Below are 26,457 nucleotides of genomic sequence, written 5' to 3' on the forward strand. Positions count from 1 at the left end.
TGTGGTTAGTGTTGTGTAAATGAGCACCAGCCCTAAAAACGGAAGATGTTGGCTTCAAACAGGGATTGTGTGTTGATTGATGTAAATGGCTATAAAATATATACAAAATAAATTGTGTGATGCATTGTCAATGTGCCTTCATGCTTTACACAAGTCCTCATATTCTAAAATCGAATTATTTCTCTAACCGGTTGGGACCAACAATGCTGAGTACCTGCACCAAGCGAAGGTGACCAGACCCCACCCATTTGTGTTGGCTCTTGGGGACTGCTCACTGTTGTTTACACTCATTAGTGGACAAGCATTGGAACAAGGTATACTGCTTGGGGCACTGATGTATGCTTCAAGTCCTGTTATGTGTTTGATATCAACCTTTTCACTGTGCCCCAGTATGGGAATTCCTACAGACCACTGTATCAGCTGCTAGGAACAGAATCCCCTGCAGTAAGACCGTTGCGAGCATGTCTTTTTTCCAATGAAGAATAGTGGATTAGTATCTGTTCTTGTATGTAGCGTGAGAAGTGACAGGAAGAAGAACAGGAAGATGTTTTCCTGTGAAATAATAGATCAATAGATGGGTTGATGAGCCATGAGCGTCTTATTTTAATGCTAATATGTTCTTAAGGCACTATTTATAGCTCTGTTAAATTTACTTTTAGTTAGTTTTTTATGCATTCGGGCCTGCTGCTTGCCTACAGAGCAGAAGCAGTGCCTTCGAAACAAATTCAGACCCCTTGACTTTTTTCACATTTTGTTACGTTGCAGCCTTATTCTAAAATGGATAAAATAAAAAAAATCCTCAGCAATCTACACACAATACCCCATAATGACAAAGCAAAAACCAAGTTTTTAGAAATTCTTGCAAATGTATTAAATAAAAAAACAGATACCTTATTTACATAAGTATTCAGACCCTTTGCTATGAGACTCGAAATTGAGCTCAGGTACATCCTGTTCCATTGATCATCCTTTATATGTTTCTACAACTTGATTGGAGTCCACCTGCGGTAAATTGAATTGATTGGAGATGATTTGTAAAGGCACACAGCTGTCTATATAAGGTGCCACAGTTGACACTGCATGTCAGAGCAAAACCAAGCCATGAGGTCGACGGAATTGTTCATAGAGCTCCGAGACAGGATTATGTCGAGGCACAGATCTGTGAAAGAGTACCAAAAAATGTCTGCAGCATTGAAGCTCCCCAAGAACACAGAGGCCTCCATCATTCTTAAATGAAGATTGGAACCACCAAGACTCTTCCGAGAGCTGGCCGCCCAGCCAAACTGAGCAGGCGGGGCAGCACTCTACCAATCAGGCCTTTACGGTAGAGTGGACAGACGGAAGCCACTCCTCAGTAAAAGGCACATGACAGCCCACTTGCAGTTTGCCAAAAAGCACCTAAAGACTCTCAGACCATGAGAAACAAGATGCTCTGGTCTGATGAAACCAAGATTGAGCTCTTTGGCCTGAATGCAAGCATCACGTCTGGAGGAAACCTGGCACCATCCCAACAGTGAAGCATGGTGGTGACAGCATCATGCTTTGGGGATGTTTTTCAGCGGCAGGGACAGGGTGACTATTTAGGATCGAGGGAAAGACGACATACAGAGATCCTTGATGAAAACCTGCTCCAGAGCACTCAGGACTTCAGACTGGGGTGAAGGTTCACCTTCCAACAGGAGAATGACCATAAGCACAGAGCTACAACAATGCTGGAGTGGCTTCGGGACAAGTCTCAGTAGACCAGCCAGAGACCAGACTTGAACCCAATCGAACATCTCTGGAGAGACCTGAAAAAAACTGTGCAGCCACGCTCCCCATACAACCTGACAGAGCTTGAGAGGATCTGCAGAGAAAAATGGGAGAAACTCCCCATATACAAGTCTGCCAAGCTTGTAGCATCATACCCAAGATGACTCGATGCTGTAATCACTGCCAAAGGTGCTTCAACAAAGTACTGAGTAAAGGGTCTGAATACTTATGTAAATGTGATATTTCTGTTTTTATTTTTAATACATTTGAAAAAATACCTAATCCTGTGTTTCCTTTTTCATTATGGGGTATTGTGTGTAGATTGATGAGAAAAAAAGAAAGAAAGAATTTATGTTTTTCAGAATAAGGCTGTAACATAACAAAATGTGGAAAATACTTTGCGACTGCACTATATGTGGCTCGTCTGCCTTTAGTTCAACTACTGAAGTGTGTTCTGGTACGCTTATATTCTATCACAATTTATTTTAAATACAAATGTTACATTTTGGGAATTTTGTAAAGTGCTTTGTGAATGAAATGCAGTTAAGTAAAATGTAATTACTCCATGTCCTTAGTAGAGTGACTTTCAAATGTAATATTTTACACATGTTCTGTGTAATGTTTTATCTCGACCCAAATGTAGACCATTATTGTATAGCAAAACAGCATGGTGTGTGTGTGCTATCAGCTAAGATAGCCAAAGTGTGTCAGTGAATGTGAATATCTATTGATTATCTCTAGCACTGTCCGATAGACAGATCGGTGTTAATACCACTTAAGACAAACCACATTTTTTGGAATTCAACATTGTATCTTGATTGTATGTAGGAGGGTGTGGGATTGTAGAGAAGGAAAAAATATGCAAGCAAAATTGAAATTAGGATGACCCTGAAAATAACCCAAGGATAACATAAATTACCCAGCTGCTGGGTCAACCCCTCAATCCAAAGTGCTGAGTTTGTCACAACCCAACACACTGGGTTGTTTTAACTCAGCAATATAGTCTGATTTACCCAACAGTTGGGTTAAGCGCTCAACCCACAGTGCTGGGTTAGAAGCACAACCCAAACCCAATGGGTTGAATTAACCCAATGCTGTGTTTGTCTAATATTGACGCAGCGCTGGGCTGTCAATTACCCAAATTGAGTTGTTTTTAACCCAGCATTTTTTTTAGAGTAGCAATAATTCATTTTGGAAAAATAATATGTATTGCCTTATTAGGCATAACACAATTTCTATCTTTTTAAGATACCAAAATATAGTTTGCTCATTTTAATTTTGTTTTCTGATTTGTCTGTGCATGGATTCAAACAATTTTGGATGAAGGACTTCCACGGGGCCTCCATTTCCAAAGTTCACTCAAAAAGGCAATAGTTCTGAACTGGGTTTAATTTGAGTTTGTTGTAATTATTAAAATTGTGTTATCTTTTAAACTACAATTGGTTAATCTATTGCTCAGTTATCACATGTCCCTTTAAACATCATAAGGTCAACATTCCAATAGTGTTCACATTTCTCTCATGTAAACGTTGTAGCTACATAAAAAGATTAAACAATTCATTTGTGAAATATCCAGTCTTTGCTATTTTCTTCATTACCATGATGATTTCAAGTTGTACTGGATGTATTTTTATCTATTAAAGACATTGAATAGGCCTACATGATGTTTAGTATTTTTCTACATTTATGTTTAGTTTTTTTCTCTGAAGTAAGTTAATTTAAAGTTATATGATTTGGTTTATGTAGATACATTTCAATGTTTAACCAACATTATCCAAAAACCTGATCTAATTTGCATATTCATACTGAGTTTGCAGCGAACAGAACGTAAACCACAAGTTTCCTAGAATTGTTTGCCAGAAGTTCACAAGTTGCTGCAAATTAACCTGCAACAATTTTTCACAATCGTATGTATGTGAAAATATGAGCTAGCGGCAAATTTGTGACGAATTGGCCAAACGTTTGCCACAACTGTTTCAAATCAAATCAAATCAAATCAAATGTATTTATATAACCCTTTGTACATCAGCTGAAATCTCAAAGTGCTGTACAGAAACCCAGCCTAAAACCCCAAACAGCAAGCAATGCATGTGAAAGAAGCACGGTGGCTAGGAAAAACTCCCTAGGAAAAACTCCCTAGAAAGGCCAAAAACCTAGGAAGAAACCTAGAGAGGAACCAGGCTATGAGGGGTGGCCAGTCCTCTTCTGGCTGTGCCGGGTGGATATTATAACAGAACATGGTCAAGATGTTAAAATGTTCATAAATGACCAGCATGGTCAAATAATAATAATCATAGTAGTTGTCGAGGGTGCAACAAGCACGTCCGGTGAACAGGTCAGGGTTCCGTAGCCGCAGGCAGAACAGTTGAAACTGGAGCAGCAGCATGGCCAGGTGGACTGGGGACAGCAAGGAGTCATCATGCCAGGTAGTCCTGAGGCATGGTCCTAGGGCTCAGGTCCTCCGAGAGAAAGAAAGAAAGAGAGAATTAGAGAGAGTATATTTACATTCACACAGGACATCGGATAAGACAAGAGAATGCTCCAGATGTAACAGACTGACCCTAGCCCCCCGACACATAAACTACTGCAGCATAAGTACTGGAGGCTGAGACAGGAGGGATCAGAAGACACTGTGGCCCCATCCGATGATACCCCCGGACAGGGCCAAACAGGCAGGATATAACCCCACCCACTTTGCCAAAGTACAGCCCCCACACCACTAGAGGGATGTCTACAACCACCAACTTACCGTCCGAAGACAAGGCCGAGTATAGCCCACAAAGATCTCCGCCATGGCACAACCCAAGGGGGGGGCGCCAACCCAGACAGGAAGACCACGTCAGTGACTCAACCCACTCAAGTGACGCACCTCTCCCATGGACGGCATGGAAGAACACCAGTAAGTCAGTGACTTAGCCCCTGTAAAAGGGTTAGAGACAGAGAATCCCAGTGGAAAGAGGGGAACCGGCAAGGCAGAGACAGCAAGGGCGGTTCGTTGCTCCAGCCTTTCCGTTCACCTTCACACTCCTGGGCCAGACTATACTTAATCATAGGACCTACTGAAGAGATAAGTCTTCAGTAAAGACTTAAAGGTTGAGACTGAGTCTGCTTCTCTCACATGGGTAGGCAGACCATTCCATAAAAATGGAGCTCTATAGGAGAAAGCCCTACCTCCAGCCGTTTGCTTAGAAATTCTAGGGACAATTAGGAGGCCTGCGTCTTGTGACCGTAGCGTACGTGTAGGTATGTACGGCAGGACCAAATCGGAAAGATAGGTAGGAGCAAGCCCATGTAATGCTTTGTAGGTTAGCAGTAAAACCTTGAAATCAGCCCTTGCCTTAACAGGAAGCCAATGTAGGGAGGCTAGCACTGGAGTAATATGATAAATTTTTTGGGTTCTAGTCAGGATTCTAGCAGCCGTATTTAGCACTAACTGAAGTCTGTTTAGTGCTTTATCCGGGTAGCCGGAAAGTAGAGCATTGCAGTAGTCCAGCCTAGAAGTAACAAAAGCATGGATTCATTTTTCTGCGTCATTTTTGGACAGAAAGTTTCTGATTTTTGTAATGTTACGTAGATGGAAAAAAGCTGTCCTTGAAACAGTCTTGATATGTTCTTCAAAAGAGAGATCAGGGTCCAGAGTAACGCCGAGGTCCTTCACAGTTTTATTTGAGACGACTGTACAACCATCCAGATTAATTGTCAGATTCAACAGAAGATCTCTTTGTTTCTTGGGACCTAGAACAAGCATCTCTGTTTTGTCCGAGTTTAAAAGTAGAAAGTTTGCAGCCATCCACTTCCTGTTTGCCAGAAGCCTGTTTTTTGGGTAAGGGTTTGTATAACTATCATAACGATGTCATTTTCCATCCTTTTATTTTTTTATAATCTTTAAAGACATGAACTGGCACAACAGGTTTAGGCAAAGTACAGTGCCATTGTTATCAGGAAGGAGTACACATGTTGATATGAGGGACAGGAGGCAGACTAAAGGGAACGGCAGGGCAGCCACCTGACCTAACCTACAAAGGCAAAGAACAGTTTACACATACAGTGAATCTGAGAAAAATGTCTTTAAAGTTTATTTTGCTGTCCAGCCAAATATGTTGTAGGTAGATAAGTGATAATGCGTTGTATCTTATTATGAAGTCATGTTTTATGCATATCAACCATGACCACCGACATGTCCTATGACCCGTAAAATGTTGATACTGCACTCAGCCTTTGTATGACCTTAAACAACTATAGTACCAGTCAAAAGTTTGGACACACCTACTCATTCCAGGGTTTTGCTTTATTTTTTACTATTTTCTACATTGTAGAATACTATTGAAGACATCAACACCATGAAAAAACATATATGGAATCATGTAGTTATCAAAAAACTGTTAAGCAAATCAAAATATATTTGAGATTTTTCAAAGTAGCCACCCTTTGCCTTGACAGCTTTGCACGCTCTTGGCATTCTCTCAACCAGCTTCATGAGGTAGTCACCTGGAATGCATTTCAATTAACAGGTGTGGCTTCTTAAAAGTTAATTTGTGGAATGTCATTACTTCTTAATGCGTTTGAGCCAATCAGTTGTGTTGTGACAAGGTAGGGATGGTATACAGAAAATAGCCCTATTTGGCAAAAGACCAAGTCCATATTATGGCAAGAACAGCTCAAATAAGCAAAGAGAAATGACTGTCCATTGTTACTTTAAGACATGAAGGTCAGTCAATCTGGAAAATTTTCTTCATAAGTGGAGTCGCAAAAACCATCAAGCTATGATGAAACTGGCTCTCATAAGGACCGCCACAGGAAAGGAAGACCAAGAGTTACCTCTGCTGCAGAGGATAAGTTCATTAGAGTTACCAGCCTCAGAAATTGCAGCCCAAATATGCTTCACAGAGTTCAAGTAACAGACACATCTCAACATCAACTGTTCAGAGGAGATCGAATTGCTGCAACGACACCACTACTAAAGGACCCCAATAAGAAGAAGACTTGCTTGGGCCAAAAAACACGAGCAATGGACATTAGACCGGTGGAAATCTGTCCTTTGGTCTAATAAGTCCAAATTTGAGAGTTTTGGTTCCAACCGCTGTGTCTTTGTGAGATGCAGAATAGGTGAATGGATGATCTCTGCATGTGCAGTTTCCACCATGAAGCATGGAGGAGGAGGTGTGATGGTGTGGGGTTGCTTTGCTGGCATTCTGCAGCGATACGTCATACTATCTGGTTTGCGCTTAGTGGGACTATCATTTGTTTTTCCACAGGACAATGACCCAACACACCTCCAGGCTGTGTAAGGGCTATTTGACCAAGAAGGAGATGGATGGAGTGCTGCATCAGATGACCTAGCCTCTACAATCACCCGACCTCAACCCAAATGAGGTTTGGGATGAGTTCACAGCAGAGTGAAGGAAAAGCAGCCAACAACTGCTCAGCATATGCGAGAACTCCTTCAAGATTGTTGGAAAAGCATTCCAGGTGAAGCTGGTTGAGAGAATGCCAAGAGTGTGCAAAGCTGTCATCAAGGCAAAGGGTGGCTACTTTGAAGAATCTCAAATATGAATATATTTTGATTTGTTTAACAACTTTTGACTGGTACTGTGTATGGGTAATGCCAAAGCATAGTGCGCTATTTAAAATCAAAAAGTGTTGATCCAACAACTTCCTGTTGTTTGTCTGACGGAGACAGTTTAAGAGTTCTAACTACATTCCAACAGTATTTTATTTGTTATCTTTCTTACCATCATCTGGGTATTTGTGGTTCAATGTGAGTTCAACCATAATTTTTCCTGCAGGATTGTGCCGTGTTTATTGTGATGATAACTGGATCACTGGCTGTCTCATGGTGTGTGTGTGAGGGTGTGTGTCATGATCAGGATGGCTTGAACTCAGAGCCCGATAGAATACCAAGGCAAACCGCAGTCACAACATAATAACATGAAGCCAGAGTACTGTAACTTCACTTAGTAAGGGCATGAATTGGTGTGATCAGATTTTATTAAAACTGTTATTTTAAAATTGCCTGTTATGCCCTTGTTGACATTCATCCAAGGACACCTTGACTTGTGTTACACACCCCACTGCAAAAACATTTTCTCATGAAATCATGTGACTTGTGGTTAGAGAAAAGCATTCCTGTAAATGTGCCCTGCTACAAGTAGGAAACAAGTTATGGACTAACCAGATATATGACATATCTCTTTGATAGTAACCCTGTCCTGAATAATGAATGTGTAAACTAAATTATACAGTTGAAGTCGGAAGTTTACATGCACCTTAGCCAAATACATTTAAACTACGTTTTTCACAATTCCTGACATTTAATACTCATAAAAATTCCCTGTTTTAGGTCAGTTAGGATCACCACTTTATTTGAAGAATGTGAAATGTCTGAATAATAGTAGAGAGAATGATTCATTTCAGCTTTTATTTCTTTCATCACATTCCCAGTGGGTCAGAAGTTAACATACACTCAATTAGTATTTGGAAGCATTGCCTTTAAATTGTTTAACTTGGGTCAAACGTTTCGGGTAGCCTTCCACAAGCTTCCCACAATAAATTGGGTGAATGTTGGCCCATTCCTCCTGACAGAGCTGGTGTAACTGAGTCAGGTTTGCAGGCCTCCCTGCTCGCACACGCTTTTTCAGTTCTGCCCACAAATTTTCTACAGGATGGGGGTCAGGGCTTTGTGATGGCCATTCCAATACCTTGACTTTGTTGTCCTTAAGACATTTTGCCACAACTTTGGAAGTATGCTTGGGGCCATTGTCCATTTGGAAGACCCATTTGCGACCAAGCTTTAACTTCCTGACTGATGTCTTGAGATGTTGCTTCAATATATCCACATAATTTTCCTGCCTCATGATGCCATCTATTTTGTGAAGTGCACCAGTCCCTCATGCAGCAAAGCATCCCCACAACATGATGCTGCCACCCCCGTGCTTCACGGTTGGGATGGTGTTCTTTGGCTTGCAAGCCTCCCCCTTTTCCCTCCAAACATAACGATGGTCATTATGGCCAAACAGTTGCATTTCTGTTTCATCAGACCAGAGGACATTTCTCCAAAAAGTACGATCTTTGTCCCCATGTGCAGTCGCAAACCATAGTCTGGCTTTTTTTTATGGCGGTTTTGGAGCAGTGGCTTCTTCCTTGCTGAGCGGCCTTTCAGGTTATGTCGATATAGGACTCGTTTTACTGTGGATGTAGATACTTTTGTACCTGTTTCCTACAGCATCTTCACAAGGTCCTTTGCTGTTGTTCTGGAATTGATTTGCACTTTCACACCAAAGTAAGTTTATCTCTAGGAGACAGAACGCATCTCCTTCCTGAGCGGTATGACGGCTGTGTGGTCCTGTTGTGTTTATACTTGCGTACTATTGTTTGTACAAATGAACGTGGTACCTTCAGGCGTTTGGAAATTGCTCCCAAGGATGAACCAGACTGGTGGAGGTCTACCATTTTTTTTTTTTAGGTCTTGGCTGATTTCTTTTGATTTTCCCATGATGTCAAGCAAAGAGTTACTGAGTTTGAATGTAGGCCTTGAAATACATCCGCAGGTACACCTCCAATTGACTCAAATTATGTAAATTATCCTAACAGAAGCTTCTAAAGCCATGACATCATTTTCTGGAATTTTCCAAGCTGTTTAAAGGCACAGTCAACTTAGTGTATGTAAACTTCTGACCCACTGGAATTGTGATACAGTGAATTATAAGTTAAATCATCTGTCTGTAAGCAATTGCTGGAAAAATTACTTGTGTCATGCTCAAAGTAGATGTCCTCACTGACTTGCCAAAACTATAGTTTGTTAACACGAAATTTGTGGAGTGGTTGAAAAACAAGTTTTAATGACTCCAACATAAGTGTATGTAGATTTCCGACTTAAATTATATATACACCCCTTCATATTAGTGGATTTGGCTATTTCAGCCACACTCGTTGCTGACAGGTGTATAAAATCGAGCACACAGACATGCAATCTCCACAGACAAACATTGGCAGTAGAATGGCCATACTGAAGAGCCCAGTGACTTTCAATGTGGCAACGTCATAGGATGCCACCTTTCCAACAAGTCAGATCGTCAAATTTCTGCCCTGTTAGAGCTGCCCAGGTCAACTGTAAGTGCTGTTATTCTGAAGAGGAAACGTCTAAGAGCAACAACGGCTCAGCCGCGAAGTGGTATGCCACATAAATTCACAGAACGGGACCGCCGAGTGCTGAAGCGTGTAGTGCATAAACATCGTATGTCCTCAGTTGCAACACTCATTACTGAGTTCCAAACTGTCTCTGGAAGCAACGTCAGCACAAGAATCATCGGCTGCTTCATGAAGTGGGTTTCCATGGCCGAGCAGCAGCATACAAGCCTTAGATCACCATGCATAATGTCAAGCGTCGGCTGGAGGGGTGTAAAGCTAGCCACCATTGGACTATGGAGCAGTGAAAACGCGTTCTCTGTAGTGATGAATGATGCTTCAACATCTGGCAGTCCGACGGACAAATCTGGGTTTTGCAGATGCCAGGAGAACACTACCTGTCCCAATACATAGTGCCAACTGTAAAGTTTGGTGGAGGAGGAAAGATGATCTGGGGCTGTTTTTCATGGTTCGGGCTAGTCCCCTTAGTTCCAGTGAAGGGAAATCTTAGCGCTACAGCATACAATGATATTATAAACGATTCTCTGCTTCCAACTATGTGGCAACAGTTTGGGGAAGGCCCTTTCCTGTTCCAGCATGACAATGCCTCCATGCAGAATGCGAGGCCCATACAGAAATGGTTTGTATAGATTGGTGCAGAAGAACTTGACTGGCCTGTACAGAACCCTGTCCTCAACCCCATCAAACACCTTTGGGATGAATTGGAACGCTGACTGCGAGCCAGACCTAATCACCCAACATCAGTGCCCGACCTCACTAATGCTCTTGTGGCTAAGTGGACGCAAGTCCCCACTGCAATGTACCAACATCTAGTGGAAAGGCTGTTATAGCAGCAAAGGGGTGACCAACTCCATATTAATACCCATGTTTTTGGAATGAGATGTTCGACTAGCAGGTGTCCACATACTTTTGGTCATGTAGTGTATCTTATCTTTTTGGCTATCCACATTGGAACGTTTTCTTTAAGGACATGAACTGGCAGAACAGGTTTAAGCAACGTATAGTGCCATTGGTTTCAGGACGGTGTAAACATGTTGATATGAGGGACAGGAGGCAGACTAAGGGCAGGGCAGCCACCTGAACTGCCCTACAAAGACAAAGAGCAGTGAACACAAACAGTGAATTTTAGAAAAGTGAAATAAAGATTATTTTGTTGTCCAGCCAAATATGTTGTAGGTTGATAAGTGATAATGCATTGTTTTATCTCATTATGAAGTCATGTTTTTTGCATATCAACCATGACCACTGATCTGCCCTATGAACCCTAAAATGCTGAAACTGCCCTGTGCCTTTTGTATGACCTTAAACAACTATATGGGTAATGCAAAAGCGAAGTGCACTATTTAAAATCTAAATGTGTTGGTCAAACTTTCTTGTTGTTTTTCTGGTTTGATGGAAACAATTTGAGAGTTCTACCTGTGTTTCATGTTTTCATGTTTTGAATGTTGTATTGTAGTAACTTTCAAGCATTTGTTCACCATACGGTAAGATCTATTTCATCACAGAGAGTGTTAATACTATAAAGAAATATTTTACTTTGTATAACTATCATTAAAATGCTGTCATTTGTTATCTTTCTTACCGTCATCTGGGTATTTGTTGTTCAACGTGAGTTCAACCATAATTTTTCCTGCAGGATTGTGCCATGATTATTGTGGTGATAACTGGATCCCTGGCTGTCTCATGGTGTGTGTGTGAGGGTGTGTGTCTTGATCGGGATGGCTTGAACTCGGAACCCGAGAGAATACCAGGGAAAACTGCTTTAACTTCGGTCAAACACGATGGAACAAAGCCAGAGTCCAGTAACTTCACTTGATAACTTGACTTGGTAACTTCACTTACTGCTGTTTGCCTTGGTTTTTCCTTGGATTTTGTAGTTACTGCAAATTTGACGCAAAATTTTCTCTGAAACGGAAGATAATTGAACCAGGACATTTTGACACAAGATAAAGCAGATACAATAAAGCCTGATTTCAGTCAAGGATCCGACCCTTTTTTTCAATTTTCGCCTAATATGACATACCCAAATCTAACCGCCTGTAGCTCAGGACCTGAAACAAGGATATGCATATTCTTGATACCATTTGAAAGGAAACACTTTGAAGTTTGTGGAAATGTGAAATTAATGTAGGAGAATACAACACATTAGATCTGGTAAAAGATAATACAAAGAAAAAAACTTAGATTTTTGTTTTTGTTTTTGTTGGACCATCATCTTTGAAATGCAAGAGAAAGACGATAATGTATTATTCCACCCCAGGCGCAATTTAGATTTTGGCCACTAGATGGCAGCAGTGTATGTGCAAAGTTTTAGACTGATCCAATGAACCGTTGCATATCTGTTCCAAAGGTTGTATCAAGACTGCCCAAATGTGCCTAATTGGTTGATTAATACATTTTCAAGTTCAGAATTGTGCACTCTCCTCAAACAATAGCATGGTATTCTTTCACTGTAATAGCTACTGTAAATTGGACAGTGCAGTTAGATTAACAAGAATTTAAGCCCATATCAGATATGTCTATGTCCTGGGATTTTTTTTGTTTGTACTTACAACCTCATGCTAATCACATTAGCCTACGTTAGCTCAACTGTTCCGCGGGGGGATACAGATCCCATAGAGGTTAACTCAATGTTTACCAAGTGTGTAGTTGCTGCAGTTTGTAATTGTACAGCAGAATAGCTGTCCACATAATCGTAATACCTCTTCATGGACTGACTACATGTGAACATTGTCTTCTTTTAGGGTGTGAACTGGTATAGTCAGACTAAGTTATTACACTTTACATATGGCAATATCATATTTTTGTTATTCCCACCCCTCCTCTCCCCAAATAAACTAAAATATCAACCCAAGCCCCATGCTGTTCTGCTGTTCTGATCTGGGACCAGTGTTATAAATGACAGATGGACCATCATGGCAACTCATTGACAACACTTCACTGTCACTTCCCTGTCCCCACTGTGGCAGGACAAACATGAATTACAGGGATGTCATTGGAGCCTCATACGACATAACAAACACTAATCAATCACAGACAAAAAGTAATTTTGTGTTACATTATCAGTCCTTCTGATTATTTAATATATGAGCCCTCACAATCACACAACTGAGTCCTTAATAAATCAACAACAAATATATAATCTATTTAAGATGAAACTGGGTTACCATGGTGACAGTCTACAGTCATAAAATACTTACCTAGTTACAACCAGAACAAAGTGAATGTTTCTGAACACAGTCAATAGCGCATCCATAGCTAGAACAGTTGAAAGGCTCCTAATGCTAAGAAGTACATCTAGGCCTCCACTTAACCAGTCCTACCTGACTTCATAAGTTATACTCTATTCAGCAGTATAATGAACACGCCTTGCCTTTCACCATCTATCAAATCTAGTACAACTCATATGTTGATAAATATGACCTGACTGAGTCAATCATGTCTAATTGAGTCCTTCTCTGAGTTTGGGTAAGGCTATGAAATCCTGACCTGTCTTTCCCTCTCACCTTTCTCTTCCTTAGTCTAACTTTATTTTGTTGTCTCTACCGCCCTTTGCTGTCTGTTCCTGGAAAATGACTACTGCATTCATAATGCATAATGCCTGATCTAATGAACATACTCAAGTACGACGTTCCAAATTCCACCATATTCCCTACATAATGCACTACTTCTGACCAGAGCTTTATGGGCCCAGGTCAAAAGTAGTGCACTATATAGGGAATAAGGTGTTATTTGGGAGGGATTCAGGGGTCCCTACAAACCAAGGCCCTTCAACTGTTATTTGAGGCGTTAGGCTGTCCTCTGGTGGTAGGGTGTATGTCAACTGTTCCCATCAGGATATGACGCCATGCAACAGTATCATTGTTGTTTTATTTTCATTTAGGAGTACATTATATACCATTTAAAAAACAAACTGCAGGACAATACAGTACAGTAGTAAACAACACAACCCAAAAAAATATCTTAGCAACTCAAATCAATGTCCTGCTACATTCAAAAAGATTTATAGACAATACTTCAAAATTCTTCAAGTGCAGTTGCAAAAACCATCAAGCGCTATGACAAAACTGGCTATCATGAGGAAAGCCACAAGAAAGGAAGACCCAGAGTTACCTCTGCTGCAGAGGATACGTTCATTAGAGTTAACTGCAACTCAGATTGCAGCCCAAATAAATGCTTCACAGAGTTCAAGTAACAGACACATCTCAACATCAACTGTTCAGAGGAGACTGCGTGAATCAGGCCTTCATGGTCGAATTGTTGCAAAGAAACCACTACTAAAGGACACCAATAAGAATAAGAGACTTGCTTGGGCCAAGAAACATGAGCAATGGACATTAGATCGGTGGAAATCTTTTCTTTGGTCTGATGAGTCCAAATAGAAAAATGTTGGTTCCAACCGCTGTGTCTTTGTGAGACGCAGAGTAGGTGAACGGATGATCTCCGCCTGTGTGGTTCCCACTGTGAAGAATGGAGGAGGAGGTGTGATGGTGCTCTGCTGGTGACGCTGTCTGTGATTTATTTAGAATTCAAGGCACACTTAACCAGCATGGCTACCACAGCATTCTGCAGCGATACGCCATCCCATCTGGTTTGCGCTTAGTCTGACTATCATTTTTTTTTCAACAGGACAATGACCCAACACACCTCCGGGCTATGAAAGGACTACATGACCAAGAAGGAGAGTGATGGAGTGCGGCATCAGATGACCTGGCCTCCACAATCACCCGACCTCAACCCAATTGAGATGGTTTGGGATGAGTTGGACCGCAGAGTGAAGGAAAAGCAGCCAACAAGTGCTCAGCATATGTGGGAACTCCAAGACTGTTGGAAAAGCATTCCAGGTGAAGCTTGTTGAGAGAATGCCAAGAGTGTGGAAAGCTGTCATCAAGGCAAAGGGTGGCTACTTTGAATAATCTAAAATCAAATATATTTTGATTTGTTTAAACCTTTTTGGTTACTAAATGATTCCATATGTGTTATTTCATAGTTTTGATGTCTTCACTATTATTCTACAATGTAGAAAATAGTAAAAATAAAGAAAAACCCTTGAAGTGTGTCCAAACTTTTGACTGGTACTATATATATATATATATATATATATATATATACTGAACAAAAATATAAACCCAACATGCAACTATTTCATTGATTTTACTAAGTTACCGTTGATATGAGGAAATCACTTAGTTGAAATAAATTCATTAGGCCCTAATCTATGGATTTCACATGACTGAGAGTACAGATATGCATCTGTTAGTCACAGATACCGTAAAAAAATGGGCCTCACAATGGGCCTCAAGATCTCGTCACGGTATTTTTGTGCATTCAAATTGCCATCAATAAAATGCAATTGTGTTTGTTGTTCGTAGCTTATGCCTGCCCATACCATAATACCACCGCCACCATGGGGCACTCTGTTCACCACGATGACATCAGCAAACCGCTCGCCCAAGCAACGCCATACACGTGGTCTGCGGATGCGCCTCCAGTGCGCATCCGCGGTCCAGTACGTCCTGTGCCTGCTCCTCGCACTCTCCCTCCAGTGCGCCTCCATAGTCCAGTACGTACTGTGCCTGCTCCTCGCACTCTCCTTTCAGTGCGCAGCCATAACCCGGTACAGCCAGTGCCTGCAGTGAGCACTCGACCCTTAGTGCGTCTCCCCAGTCCGGTGAGACCGATTCCTGCTCCTCGCACTCTCCCTCCAGTGCGCCTCCATAGCCCAGTACGTCCTGTGCCTGCTCCTCGCACTCTCCCTCCAGTGCACCTCCATAGCCCTGTACGTCCTGTGCCTGATCCCCGCACTCGCCCTGAGGTGCGTGTTACTAGTCTGGCGCCTCCTATGCCAGTCCCACACATCAGGCCTCCAGTGCGCCTGCCCAGTCCGGGGTGTCCTGTTCCTGCTCCCCGCACTCAACCTGAGGTGCGTGTTACCAGTCTGGCGCCACCTATGCCAGTCCCACGCATCGAACCTCCAGTGCGCATCCCTAGCCCAGAGCCTTCAGCGGCGGTCTGCAGCCCAGAGCCTTCAGCGGCAGTCTGCAGCCCAGAGCCTTCAGCGGCGGCCTTTAGCCCAGAGTCTTCAGCGGCGGTTGGCGGTCCGAAGCTTCCGACGATGATGCATGGTCTGGTTCCTCCGGACATACAGAAGCAGAGGGATCAGCGGGCGGTGGGGATACTACGCCCGGAACCAGAGCCGCCGCCATAGACATTTGTCACCCACCCTACCCTCCCTTTGTGTTGTGTTTTTTTGTGGGGGGGGGGGTTGTTGTTTATTTTAATTTTTTTGTAGGTGCGGTCAGAGTCCGCACCTTTGGGGGGGGGTACTGTCACGTCCTGACCATAGTAGTTGTTATTTTCTATGGTAGAGTAGGTCAGGGCGTGACAGGGGGCGTTTGTCTGTTTTTGTATTTCTAGATTAGTTTTGTTTGGCATGACCTCCAATTAGAGACAGCTGGTTGTCTTTGTCTCTAATTGGAGGCCATATTTAAGTTGAGTGATACATTTTGTGAATAGTGTATGCCTGCTCTGCGTCACAGCTTTCTTATTTTGTATTCCAAGTTTATTGTTTATAGCATTAGTTTCACTATTTAATGAAAGATGTGGAACTACGATCACGCTGCGTATTGGTCCGATCCTTACGAAAGCCATGACAATATACAGTTGAAGTTGGCAGTTTACATACACCTTAGCCAAATACATTTAAACTCAGTTTTTGACAGTTCCTGACATTTAATCCTAGTAAAAATTCCCTGTTTTAGGTCCGTTAGGATTACCACTTTATTTGAAGAATGTGAAATGTCAGAATAATAGTAGAGAGAATGATTTATTTCAGTTTTTATTTCTTTCATCACATTCCCAGTGGGTCAGAAGTTTACATACACTCAATTAGTATTTGGTAGCATTGCCTTTAAATTGTTTAACTTGGGTCAAATGTTTCAGTAGCCTTCCAAAAGCTTCCCACAATAAGTTGGGTGAATGTTGGCCCATTCCTCCTGACAGAGCTGGTGTAACTGAATCAGGTTTGTAGGCCTCCTTGCTCGCACACGCTTTTTCAGTTCTGCCCACAAATTTTCTATGGAATTGAGGTCAGGGCTTTGTGATGGCCACTCCAATACCCTGACTTTGTTGTCCTTAAGCCATTTTGCCACAACTTTGAAAGTATGCTTTGGGCCATTGTCCATTTGGAAGACCCATTTGTAACCAAGCTTTAACTTCCTGACTGATGTCTTGAGATGTTGCTTCAATATATCCACATAATTTTCCTGCCTCATGATGCCAGCTATTTTGTGAAGTGCACCAGTCCCTGCTGCAGCAGGACTCGTTTTACTGTGGATATAGATACTTTTGTACCTGTTTCCTCCAGCATCTTCACAAGGTCCTTTGCTGTTATTCTGGGATTGATTTGCACTTTTCGGCACAAAGTATGTTCATCTTTAGGAGAAAGAACGCGTCTCTTTCCTGAGCGGTGTGATGGCTGCGTGGTCCCATGGTGTTTATACTTGCGTACTATTGTTTGTACAGATGAACGTGATACCTTCAGGCGTTTGGAAATTGCTCCCAAGGATAAACCAGATTTATTTATTTTGATTTTCCCATGATTTCAAGCAAAGAGGCACTGAGTTTAAAGGTAGGCCTTGAAATTCATCCATAGGTACACCTCCAATTGACTCAAATGATGTCAATTAGCCTATCAGGAGCTTCTAAAGCCATTACGTCATTTTCTGGAATTTTCCAAGCTGTTTAAAGGCACAGTCAACTTAGTGTATGTAAACTTCTGACCCACTGGAATTGTGATACAGTGAGTTCAAGTTAAATAATCTGTCTGTAAACAATTGTTTGAAAAATTACTTGTGTCATGGACAAAGTAGATGTCCTAACCGACTTGCCAAAACTGTAGTTTGTTAACAAGAAATTGGTTGGTTGAAAAATGAGTTTTAATGACTCCAACCTAAGTGTATGTTAACTTCCGACTTCAACTGTACATATGAAATTGATAAAACAGTATGTAAACATTATTAAAGTGACCAGTGTTCCATTATTAAAGTGACCAGAGATTTCATGTCTATGTACATAGGGCAGCAGCCTCTAAGGTGCTGTGATGAGTAACCAGGTGGTAGTCGGCTAGTGACAGTGACTATTTTCAGGGCAGGTTACTGGGTGGAGGCTGGCTAGTGATGGCTGTTTAACAGTCTGATGGCCTTGAGATACGTGTTTTTCAGTCTCTCGGTTCCAGCGTTGATGCACCGGTACTGACCTCACTACCTGAACTAGGAAACTCAACTTTCTAACTGGTTGTAGTTATACACGTGCCGCATTCAACCAGTTGGCATGTCGGAAATTTCAGGGATTCCTAGTTCTGACTAGCATTTGAATATGGCATGAACCAGTGCTTGAAGGGGATTGAAAAAGGTGCTGGTAGGTTTTTTTGGGTGCCGGTACTTTTTATATTTAGATGCTGGTACTCCTCATGTAAGATGGATGAGCACCACCACAACCTGAGCACTGCACTGAAACCTGTGGTTTGATTTTCTATTGATTTGATGAATAAATTGTTCAAGGAGTTTGTTTTCCCTGAAATATATAAATATAAATATAACCCTTCCTAGACCAAGGTTGGTGAGATGCAGTTCCCCCAGCAGAAACATTTGGAGCACCTGGAAAATCGCTGTATGAATCCCCTCCATTATTATTATTATTATTATTATTATTATTATTATTATATAGACAATGTTACTTCTTAGCTTCCAAGACTGCTGCTATTACACAAAGCAAATGCATAAACATTAACAGTATATTTTCAGATAATTTTATTTGCATGCTTATGTGTAGAGATCAAGGTCAGTGCTTCCAAGTTCTCAGGGTTATCAAACCTGATCATCAACAAACAACTTAATATGAATTAACACATTTACTTACGTAAATAAATGTACTGGAATTCTTGTGTGACTAAAGATGTCAATATGAATGAATTCCTGTAGTCAAAAAGCATAATTCATATGATAAGCAAACCTCATTTTAAAAAAACAAGTAAAGATTGAGCTATTGATTAAAATTTGCCTATTTGCATTACAGTATATGCATTACATTACATGAAATTACATTTTTTTAAATGATCTTGGCAGGATAATGTTAATCTGTTTTACCTCGGAACCCTGAAAATTAAATCTGTATGTCTGTCAGTAGCGTTATACAACACTAGAAATGCATGGTGATGTATATTCAATAAATGGAAAGACAGTATAATACACAGCACAGTAAAAATGTATCACCAATACAAAACTTTGGAAATATTCAAACTTGGAGCTTTTAGTCACAAGGACACACAAAAGTGACCTAAAACAATCATTGGTGACATGTAATTCATCTTTGTTAACATAATCAAAGTTACTGTAATATGCAACTTTTAGATTCATTTACCTTTGGTTGGGAGTCTTGGGTCTTATTAGATTGTTTTCTCCCAGCCTCATTTAACTCTGGGAAACACTGCTCAAGGCCTTTAACTTTGCAGATCTTCTCCATCAGCTCCATCACCTGATGACCGTCTGGGTCAGTGTTTCTGAACACATGGTACCTGTTCCCACAGAGCTCAACTATCTGTTCAAGATGATGGTCTGACTGGATAAACATCTCTATGTTCATATTTTTCAGGTCCTCTCCATGAGTAAAGAGGACAATAGTTTTCTCTCTGATTTTACTATCAAAGGCATCTTCCAACTGGTTTAATATCTCTCTCTTACCCTTCGTGAATCTGCCAATTTTAATCACCAACAAGCACACATACTCATCACTCAAGTAATCTTTGCATTTTGTAAAATGTGCGTCTGATTGTGTGTCAACATTGTGATAGAAGAAGTCTGGGGTATCAATGACCCTCACATCTGTCCCTGACATCTGCCTCTGTTCTGCCTGATACTTGTTTGTAACAGGTACAGAACTTCGATATGATTTAAAAACAGGATTTCCCTCCATGATTGTGTTTCCACTTGCGCTCTTCCCAGCGCCTGCCTGTCCCAGTAACACAATGTTCAAAGTTTTGCTGCGGCTGATTTGATGGTTCTTCTGTCTTGGTCCTTGGCTGTCCTGCGGTTCATCCAGCACCATCGCATCTATAAAACAGTGGTACAACTTAGGCTACATCTTACATAAAATTCATACAGTATATAGACCCATTCACATCAAATGTTACTTCTTTACATCAACTTTGGCAGTGTAATGAATGATTAAGGATCACTGTGAATGAATCGTGAAAAATGATGAGTGAGAAAGTTAGATGGTCAAAGATCATACCCCCAAGTCATGCTAACCTCTCGCCATTACCAATGACAGGGGAGGTTAGCATGTCTTGGGGGTTTGATCTTTGACCCTCTGCAACTTTCTCACTAATGATTATTCACAATGCATTCAGGATTATCCGTAATCATGAGGTTTAGGATTATCCACATTAATGTAGAGGGGTTTAGAAACATGTTATATTCCTATTTACAATAAAAGTAACAGCAAAATGATAATACATTATTTACCATTCATTTCTATTGGGCACAAAACAATCTGAAACACAACCAAAACTAACTGCAAATGCCAAAAACTTGATGTAGTCATTGTGTGCTAAGAATATGGGACCAAATACTAAACTTTTGACTTTATTTACAAGAATCTTTAGAGGTGTCAATAATTTTGAATCATACCTTTTGGGGATTTTTTTTTATTACTTGTTAAACAAAATCGCTTTCTCTGAGAAATTGTGTTAATATAAAATTATATAATTTCCCATTTTCTTTCATACAATATAGCTCAGTATTTGAATTATTTATTTTATACAGTCATTGCTCCTGAGTGGCGCAGCGGTCTAAGGCACTGCATCTCAGTGGTAGATGCGTCACTACAGACCTTGGTCCGATTCAAGGCTGTGTCACAACCGCCCGTGATTGGGAGTCCCATAGGGCTGCGCACAATTGGCCCAGCGTCGGCCGGGGTAGGGTTAGGTCGTAGGCCATCATTGTAAATAAGAATTTGTTCTTAAGTGACTTGCCTAGTTAAATAAAGTTTTTTTTTTAAACTATAATTATGTCTCATCTTTATCAAGGATGTCAATTTCAGACCCCACTGTATATAAGGCTTCTTACACAGCAAAATCAGACAACCCCATTGTAGAATAATTTACCTATTTACCTAGCCAGCTTGTCATTGTGCGTTCCATTTGAGAAATAAATATTCCTTTCGAGACGCATTCACGTTGTGAGTGCAACAGGGAGAGAACCATGCGTTCTAATTAGCAGTCAATGCATAACATTTCTTAAAGCAATCGCGGGAAAAACACTTTTGAAAGCAGTTTTGATGGCCTGTGTTAAAAAGAGGGGGATTCCAGCTTTCCATCGCTACCTCATTTAATTATACTAAAACGGATTACATCAGCTTAGTTAAGTGCGTAATTTGCTGTGACTGCATAGGGGAGACCATGGCTAAATGTAACACAGGTCAATTGTAACATGTAGGCCTACAAGTTTTTGGGGATATTCAAGTCATCAATATGTTGCTAATCATGTTTAAAGTTTGGGATCTAGCTAATCTGCCTATTTATTTAGCCATTATGCTGTATCAGTTGTGCTACAGATGATAATGCATTTTACATTTTACATTTTAGTCATTTAGCAGACGCTCTTATCCAGAGCGACTTACAAATTGGTGCATTCACCTTATGATATCCAGTGCTTATTGCTAATAGCACACCTGCCTGATAATATGGACCATGTATAGCAGGGGTGGCAAACTTGGAAGGGGGTGAGGCTGTAGTGAAAGAATGAGAGAAGATGACTTGCTGATGCCAGCCTAGTGTGTTGATTCAATTTAGCGTTGTCTGAATGGATGGCTTTATTTGCATCTCACAGGAGAGAGTCACACTTTCGCCGTGGCAGTCTGGGGGAAGAGAAGTCTTGGGGTCACTGAAGCCTGGAGAGGTGTGATGACTGATGAAAACTTGAATTGACTAAATTAATGTTACTGTGTGAATTAAATTGTTGTGCTTGGTTTGTTTCAAGAACTGGTAAAGATCTGCATATTTTGATGTCTTATTGCATTGTATGTTTTCTGGTTGATGTATTTTAAAGTGAGTGGATTGAAATTGTATGTTGGGTTGACTGGTTATCAGGCACATCCCTGTCTGGTCAGAACATTCAAATTGAGAGGATCAGATTAGAATCTGGGTGTGTTTACCTGTCTTTATTTTTCCCTAGCACAGTGCTAAGAGATGTTAATTCAGGTTCGGGGTGTTCTCCTGCTTGAAGTAGGTTAAAAGGGCAGTGAACTCGCTCACACTTTGAGAACTTGCTACCAAGCTCCTGTGTGTATCAGACACAGGTAACCACGTTAAGTCTTAGCCTATTCGGGATAGTAATTTACTGTGTGTTATTCTGTTATGTATCATGTATTTCATGTACACTTGAATTGTTTTGAGTGTCAATTCTTTTGTGACAAATAAATTATATTAATTAATTGAGCAAATGCATTCCTCGTTTTACAGAATAATTATTTGATTGACTATATGCCCATAACTTAGGTCTATTGGTAGTTGTTAATTACACAATATTCATATTCTTGGTCTCTGTGCATGTCTGAGCTAAGGTTAACTCAATCATTTAATACTAGGACATTGATTGCAAGATATTAGCTCCTTGTTCCTTAGCATCTTAATAATTGCTTAACGATAAACCTAGACACATGCATCTTATAGTATTCCAAGTGGTGACGCAAGGCCCACAACCTTGGCTATACCAACTGGATACGATTATGGGCCTATAGCATTCATATAATAATGGAGTCAGATTGATGAATATAGTTTAATATTATTTAACATAATTTCTACATAATGGTTGGATAATTTCTACACAACTACGAGGCCACAAAAATCTGATCTCATCATGAGGGGCCGCAGTGGCTCGCGGGTCTGCTTACCCACATCCATAACCACACACAAACACACACACACACACACACACACACACACACACACAGCGAGCAAAACATTTTAGTGGCCCCCCTCTTGACAGTGAAGAGACATTTCAATTGTTTTTGTTAAATTTGTGCAATTCTACACATTTAGCCATAGTGTGGAGAGAATTGTTGGCAGTTTTCTTATATGATATCTGAGTGAGACTGACTAACAAAATCAAATGGGGGGTAATTCGACCATGATAATAAGTTTAGATTGCTAAACTAACTAAGTAATATAAAAATTGTCATGACGTTGGCCTGTGGGTAAGGTTTATGACCCCCCCCCCCATAAATACCTTTCTCCCTTCCCCTCTCTGACCCTACTGAAGGACTTGAATAGCCTGTGTTAAATATAGAGAGTCTGGGAACATCAAACAAATGGGGAAAAGGAACCATATTTTGGTAATAAAACCAGTTGGAAATATGCTTTGGAACGTAATGAGTATGTATGTCAGTTCGGTTGTCATCTGAGACATTATGACTGATGACAGGACGACATAAACTGTACCTGAGAAAGTATACACCCTCTAGTTATCAGAGTAACATGGAATTGTTATGCAATTGAAATGTTTGATATTGAAATTGTTTGGTAGGAGATTAAATGTAATTTTAGCTTCCAAATGAGAGAATTGGGTTTTCATAAGGAAAGTGCCCAGCTTGATCAGTGGTCCACCCCTGTGAAGAGACAGGGGTTATAAACGATGAAACACCTCCTTCCCCCTCTCCACTATATAAGCCTTTGATGAAAAGATAACCATGTTGTTCCAGTACGTGAGGTCTGCAGCCTCTACGTTAGAAGGACACACGTCAAGTACAGAACTAAGCCAACCTCGGCGTGAGCTTTGGTGGCGAATGGTATGAACTTTGAGCTTATTCACTACAGAAGTGATACTTCCTAGCCGTTGAGTTAGCAGCGGCCGCTGTAGACGGGGGCTAGGAAAGGACGGACGACAGATCCAGTCTAACAGACGGACGAAGATACCACCACGTATCCAATTTACCACCAGAGACATTCTTCCGAGGACAGGAAGATCTGTTGGCCAACCCGGCCAGCATCTACGACCAATCTACCGAAGCGCAGCTCAGAGTAAATATTTATTGCATTTTCCTTTTACAAATGGGCGGTAATTTAGAATGCATAAGATAATGTATTTACGATAGCATAGCTGCTGTTTCTTCGTTCCTAAGTCTTCCCGCTCTTTCATTCAAGCCCAACCCCCTTTCCTTTGTGTAACCAGCTTTCATACAGGTGCCGTCCACCAGGACGTTTTCTGTATGACATCATTTGTATTCTGTGTATATGTAATTCTGTGTGATTAGGTATTTAGTAAATAAATAATTAAACCCAATTTGGTATTGCTGATTCAACTTGTTAGCCAGGGTTCGTGAAGATAGCCAAGAATTTACAACTTTCATTATGAGACTGAAAATAAGATAAGGGTTAATATTGACTGCTACCGATGTAAAGTATTACTAAGTATTTTAAGAGTTTATTCGGAAGATAACGGCTCTATAAACGTTCTTCCGTGGTGCCCCAACTTTCTAGTTAATTACATTTACATGATTAGCTTAATCAGGTAATATTAATTACAGAGAAAGGATTTTATAGGTTAGCATGTCATATCACTTAATCCGGCATAGCCAAAGACACGACAAAATGTTACTGTAATTGACTGACTATCAGTGACTGACATAAGAGAAAATCTGTTGATGCACAACCAAAGTTTGAAATTGCACCTTGTGTATTCTACTATTGTAACTATCAACAGTAAGTTGAAACACTGACAGAAAAACAAGGAATTGATCTGAGTGTCACGTCCTGACCAGTAAAAGGGGTTATTTGTTATTGTAGTTTGGTCAGGGCGTGTTTGTTTTGTGTGTTTCGGGGTTTTGATTTATGTTCTATTTCTATGTTTATTCTAGTTTTCTATTTCTATGTTAGTTTTGTCAATGACCTCCAATTAGAGGCAGCTGGTTGTCGTTGTCTCTAATTGGAGGCCATATTTTAGTGTGTTCGTTTTTCACTTGTGTTTGTGGGTGGTTGTTTCCTGTATAGTCTGTGCACCTTACGGGACTGTTTTCGTCGTTTGTTTTGTTTAAAGTGTTTTTCTTTAACCTCTTACATCTAGACGTTCCGCTAGCGGAACACCTGCTCCACTATCCAATGATAGGCGTGGCGCGAATTACAAATTCCTCAAAAATCCCAAAACGTCAATTTTTCAAACATATGACTATTTTACACCATTTTAAAGACAAGACTCTCCTTTATCTAACCACACTGTCCGATTTCAAAAAGGCTTTACAGCGAAAGCAAAACATTAGATTATGTCAGCAGAGTACCCAGCCAGAAATAATCAGACACCCATTTTTCAAGCTAGCATATAATGTCACAAAAAACAAAACCACAGCTAAATGCAGCACTAACCTTTGATGATCTTCATCAGATGACATGCCTAGGACATTATGTTATACAATACATGCATGTTTTGTTCAATCAAGTTCATATTTATATCAAAAAACAGCTTTTTACATTAGCATGTGACGTTCAGAACTAGCATTCCCACCGAACACTTCCGGTGAATTTACTAAATTACTCACGATAAACGTTCACAAAAAACATAACAATTATTTTAAGAATTATAGATACAGAACTCCTTTATGCAATCGAGGTGTCCGATTTTAAAATAGCTTTTCGGTGAAAGCACATTTCGCAATATTCTGAGTAGATAGCTCGCCATCACAGGCTAGCTATTTTGACACCCACCAAGTTTGACCCTCACCAAACTAAGATTTACTATAAGAAAAATTGGATTACCTTTGCTGTTCTTCGTCAGAATGCACTCCCAGGACTTCTACTTCAATAACAAATGTTGGTTTGGTTCAAAATAATCAATAGTTATATCCAAATAGCGGCGTTTTGTTTGTGCGTTCAAGACACTATCCGAAGGGTGACGCGCCCGACGCGTTTCGTGACAAAAAAATTCTAAATATTCCATTACCGTACTTCGAAGCATGTCAACCGCTGTTTAAAATCAATTTTTATGCTATTTTTCTCGTAAAAAAAGCGATAATATTCCGACCGGGAGTCGTTGTTTTCGCTCTAAGACGAAATAATAAAAACATGGTGTCGCCTCGTGCACGCGCCTCCAGTCTCTGTTCGACCACTATCTAAATGTGCTAGTGTTTTTCAGCCAGGGCCTGCAAAGACATCATTCAGCTTTTTGCCGCCTTCTGAGAGCCTATGGGAGCCGTAGGAAGTGTCACGTTACAGCAGAGATCCTCAGTTTTCAATAAAGAGAGTGTAGAAGCCCAAGAAATGGTCAGAGACGGCACTTCCTGTAAGGAATCTTCTCAGGTTTTGGCCTGCCAAATGAGTTCTGTTATACTCACAGTCTCGGGACTGTGTCTCTGTTATACTCACAGACACTGGACAGTTTTAGAAACTTTGGAGTGTTTTCTATCTAAAGCTAATAATTATATGCATATTCTAGTTTCTGGGCAGGAGTAATAATCAGATTAAATCGGGTACGTTTTTTATCCGGCCGTGAAAATACTGCCCCCTATCCATAA

General features: G+C 40.7%; 1 protein-coding gene across 4 annotated transcripts in view; it reads right to left on the reverse strand.

The window, feature by feature from the left end:
* Positions 1-18,692: 18,692 nt before the first annotated feature.
* LOC123728268 (GTPase IMAP family member 8) overlaps positions 18,693-26,457 on the reverse strand; it is a 33,067-nt gene continuing 25,302 nt past the window's right edge. For all 4 annotated transcript variants that reach the window (XM_045700144.1, XM_045700141.1, XM_045700143.1 and 1 more), the window contains one exon: positions 18,693-20,006. Coding sequence is in view for 3 of the 4 variants with exons in the window: in XM_045700141.1 (XP_045556097.1) it covers positions 19,285-20,006 (722 nt within the window). In the remaining variant the exon portion in view is untranslated. The remainder of the gene's footprint in view (positions 20,007-26,457) is intronic.

The sequence above is a fragment of the Salmo salar genome, chromosome ssa17 (assembly GCF_905237065.1).
Source record: "Salmo salar chromosome ssa17, Ssal_v3.1, whole genome shotgun sequence".
Taxonomy (NCBI): Eukaryota; Metazoa; Chordata; class Actinopteri; order Salmoniformes; family Salmonidae; genus Salmo; species Salmo salar.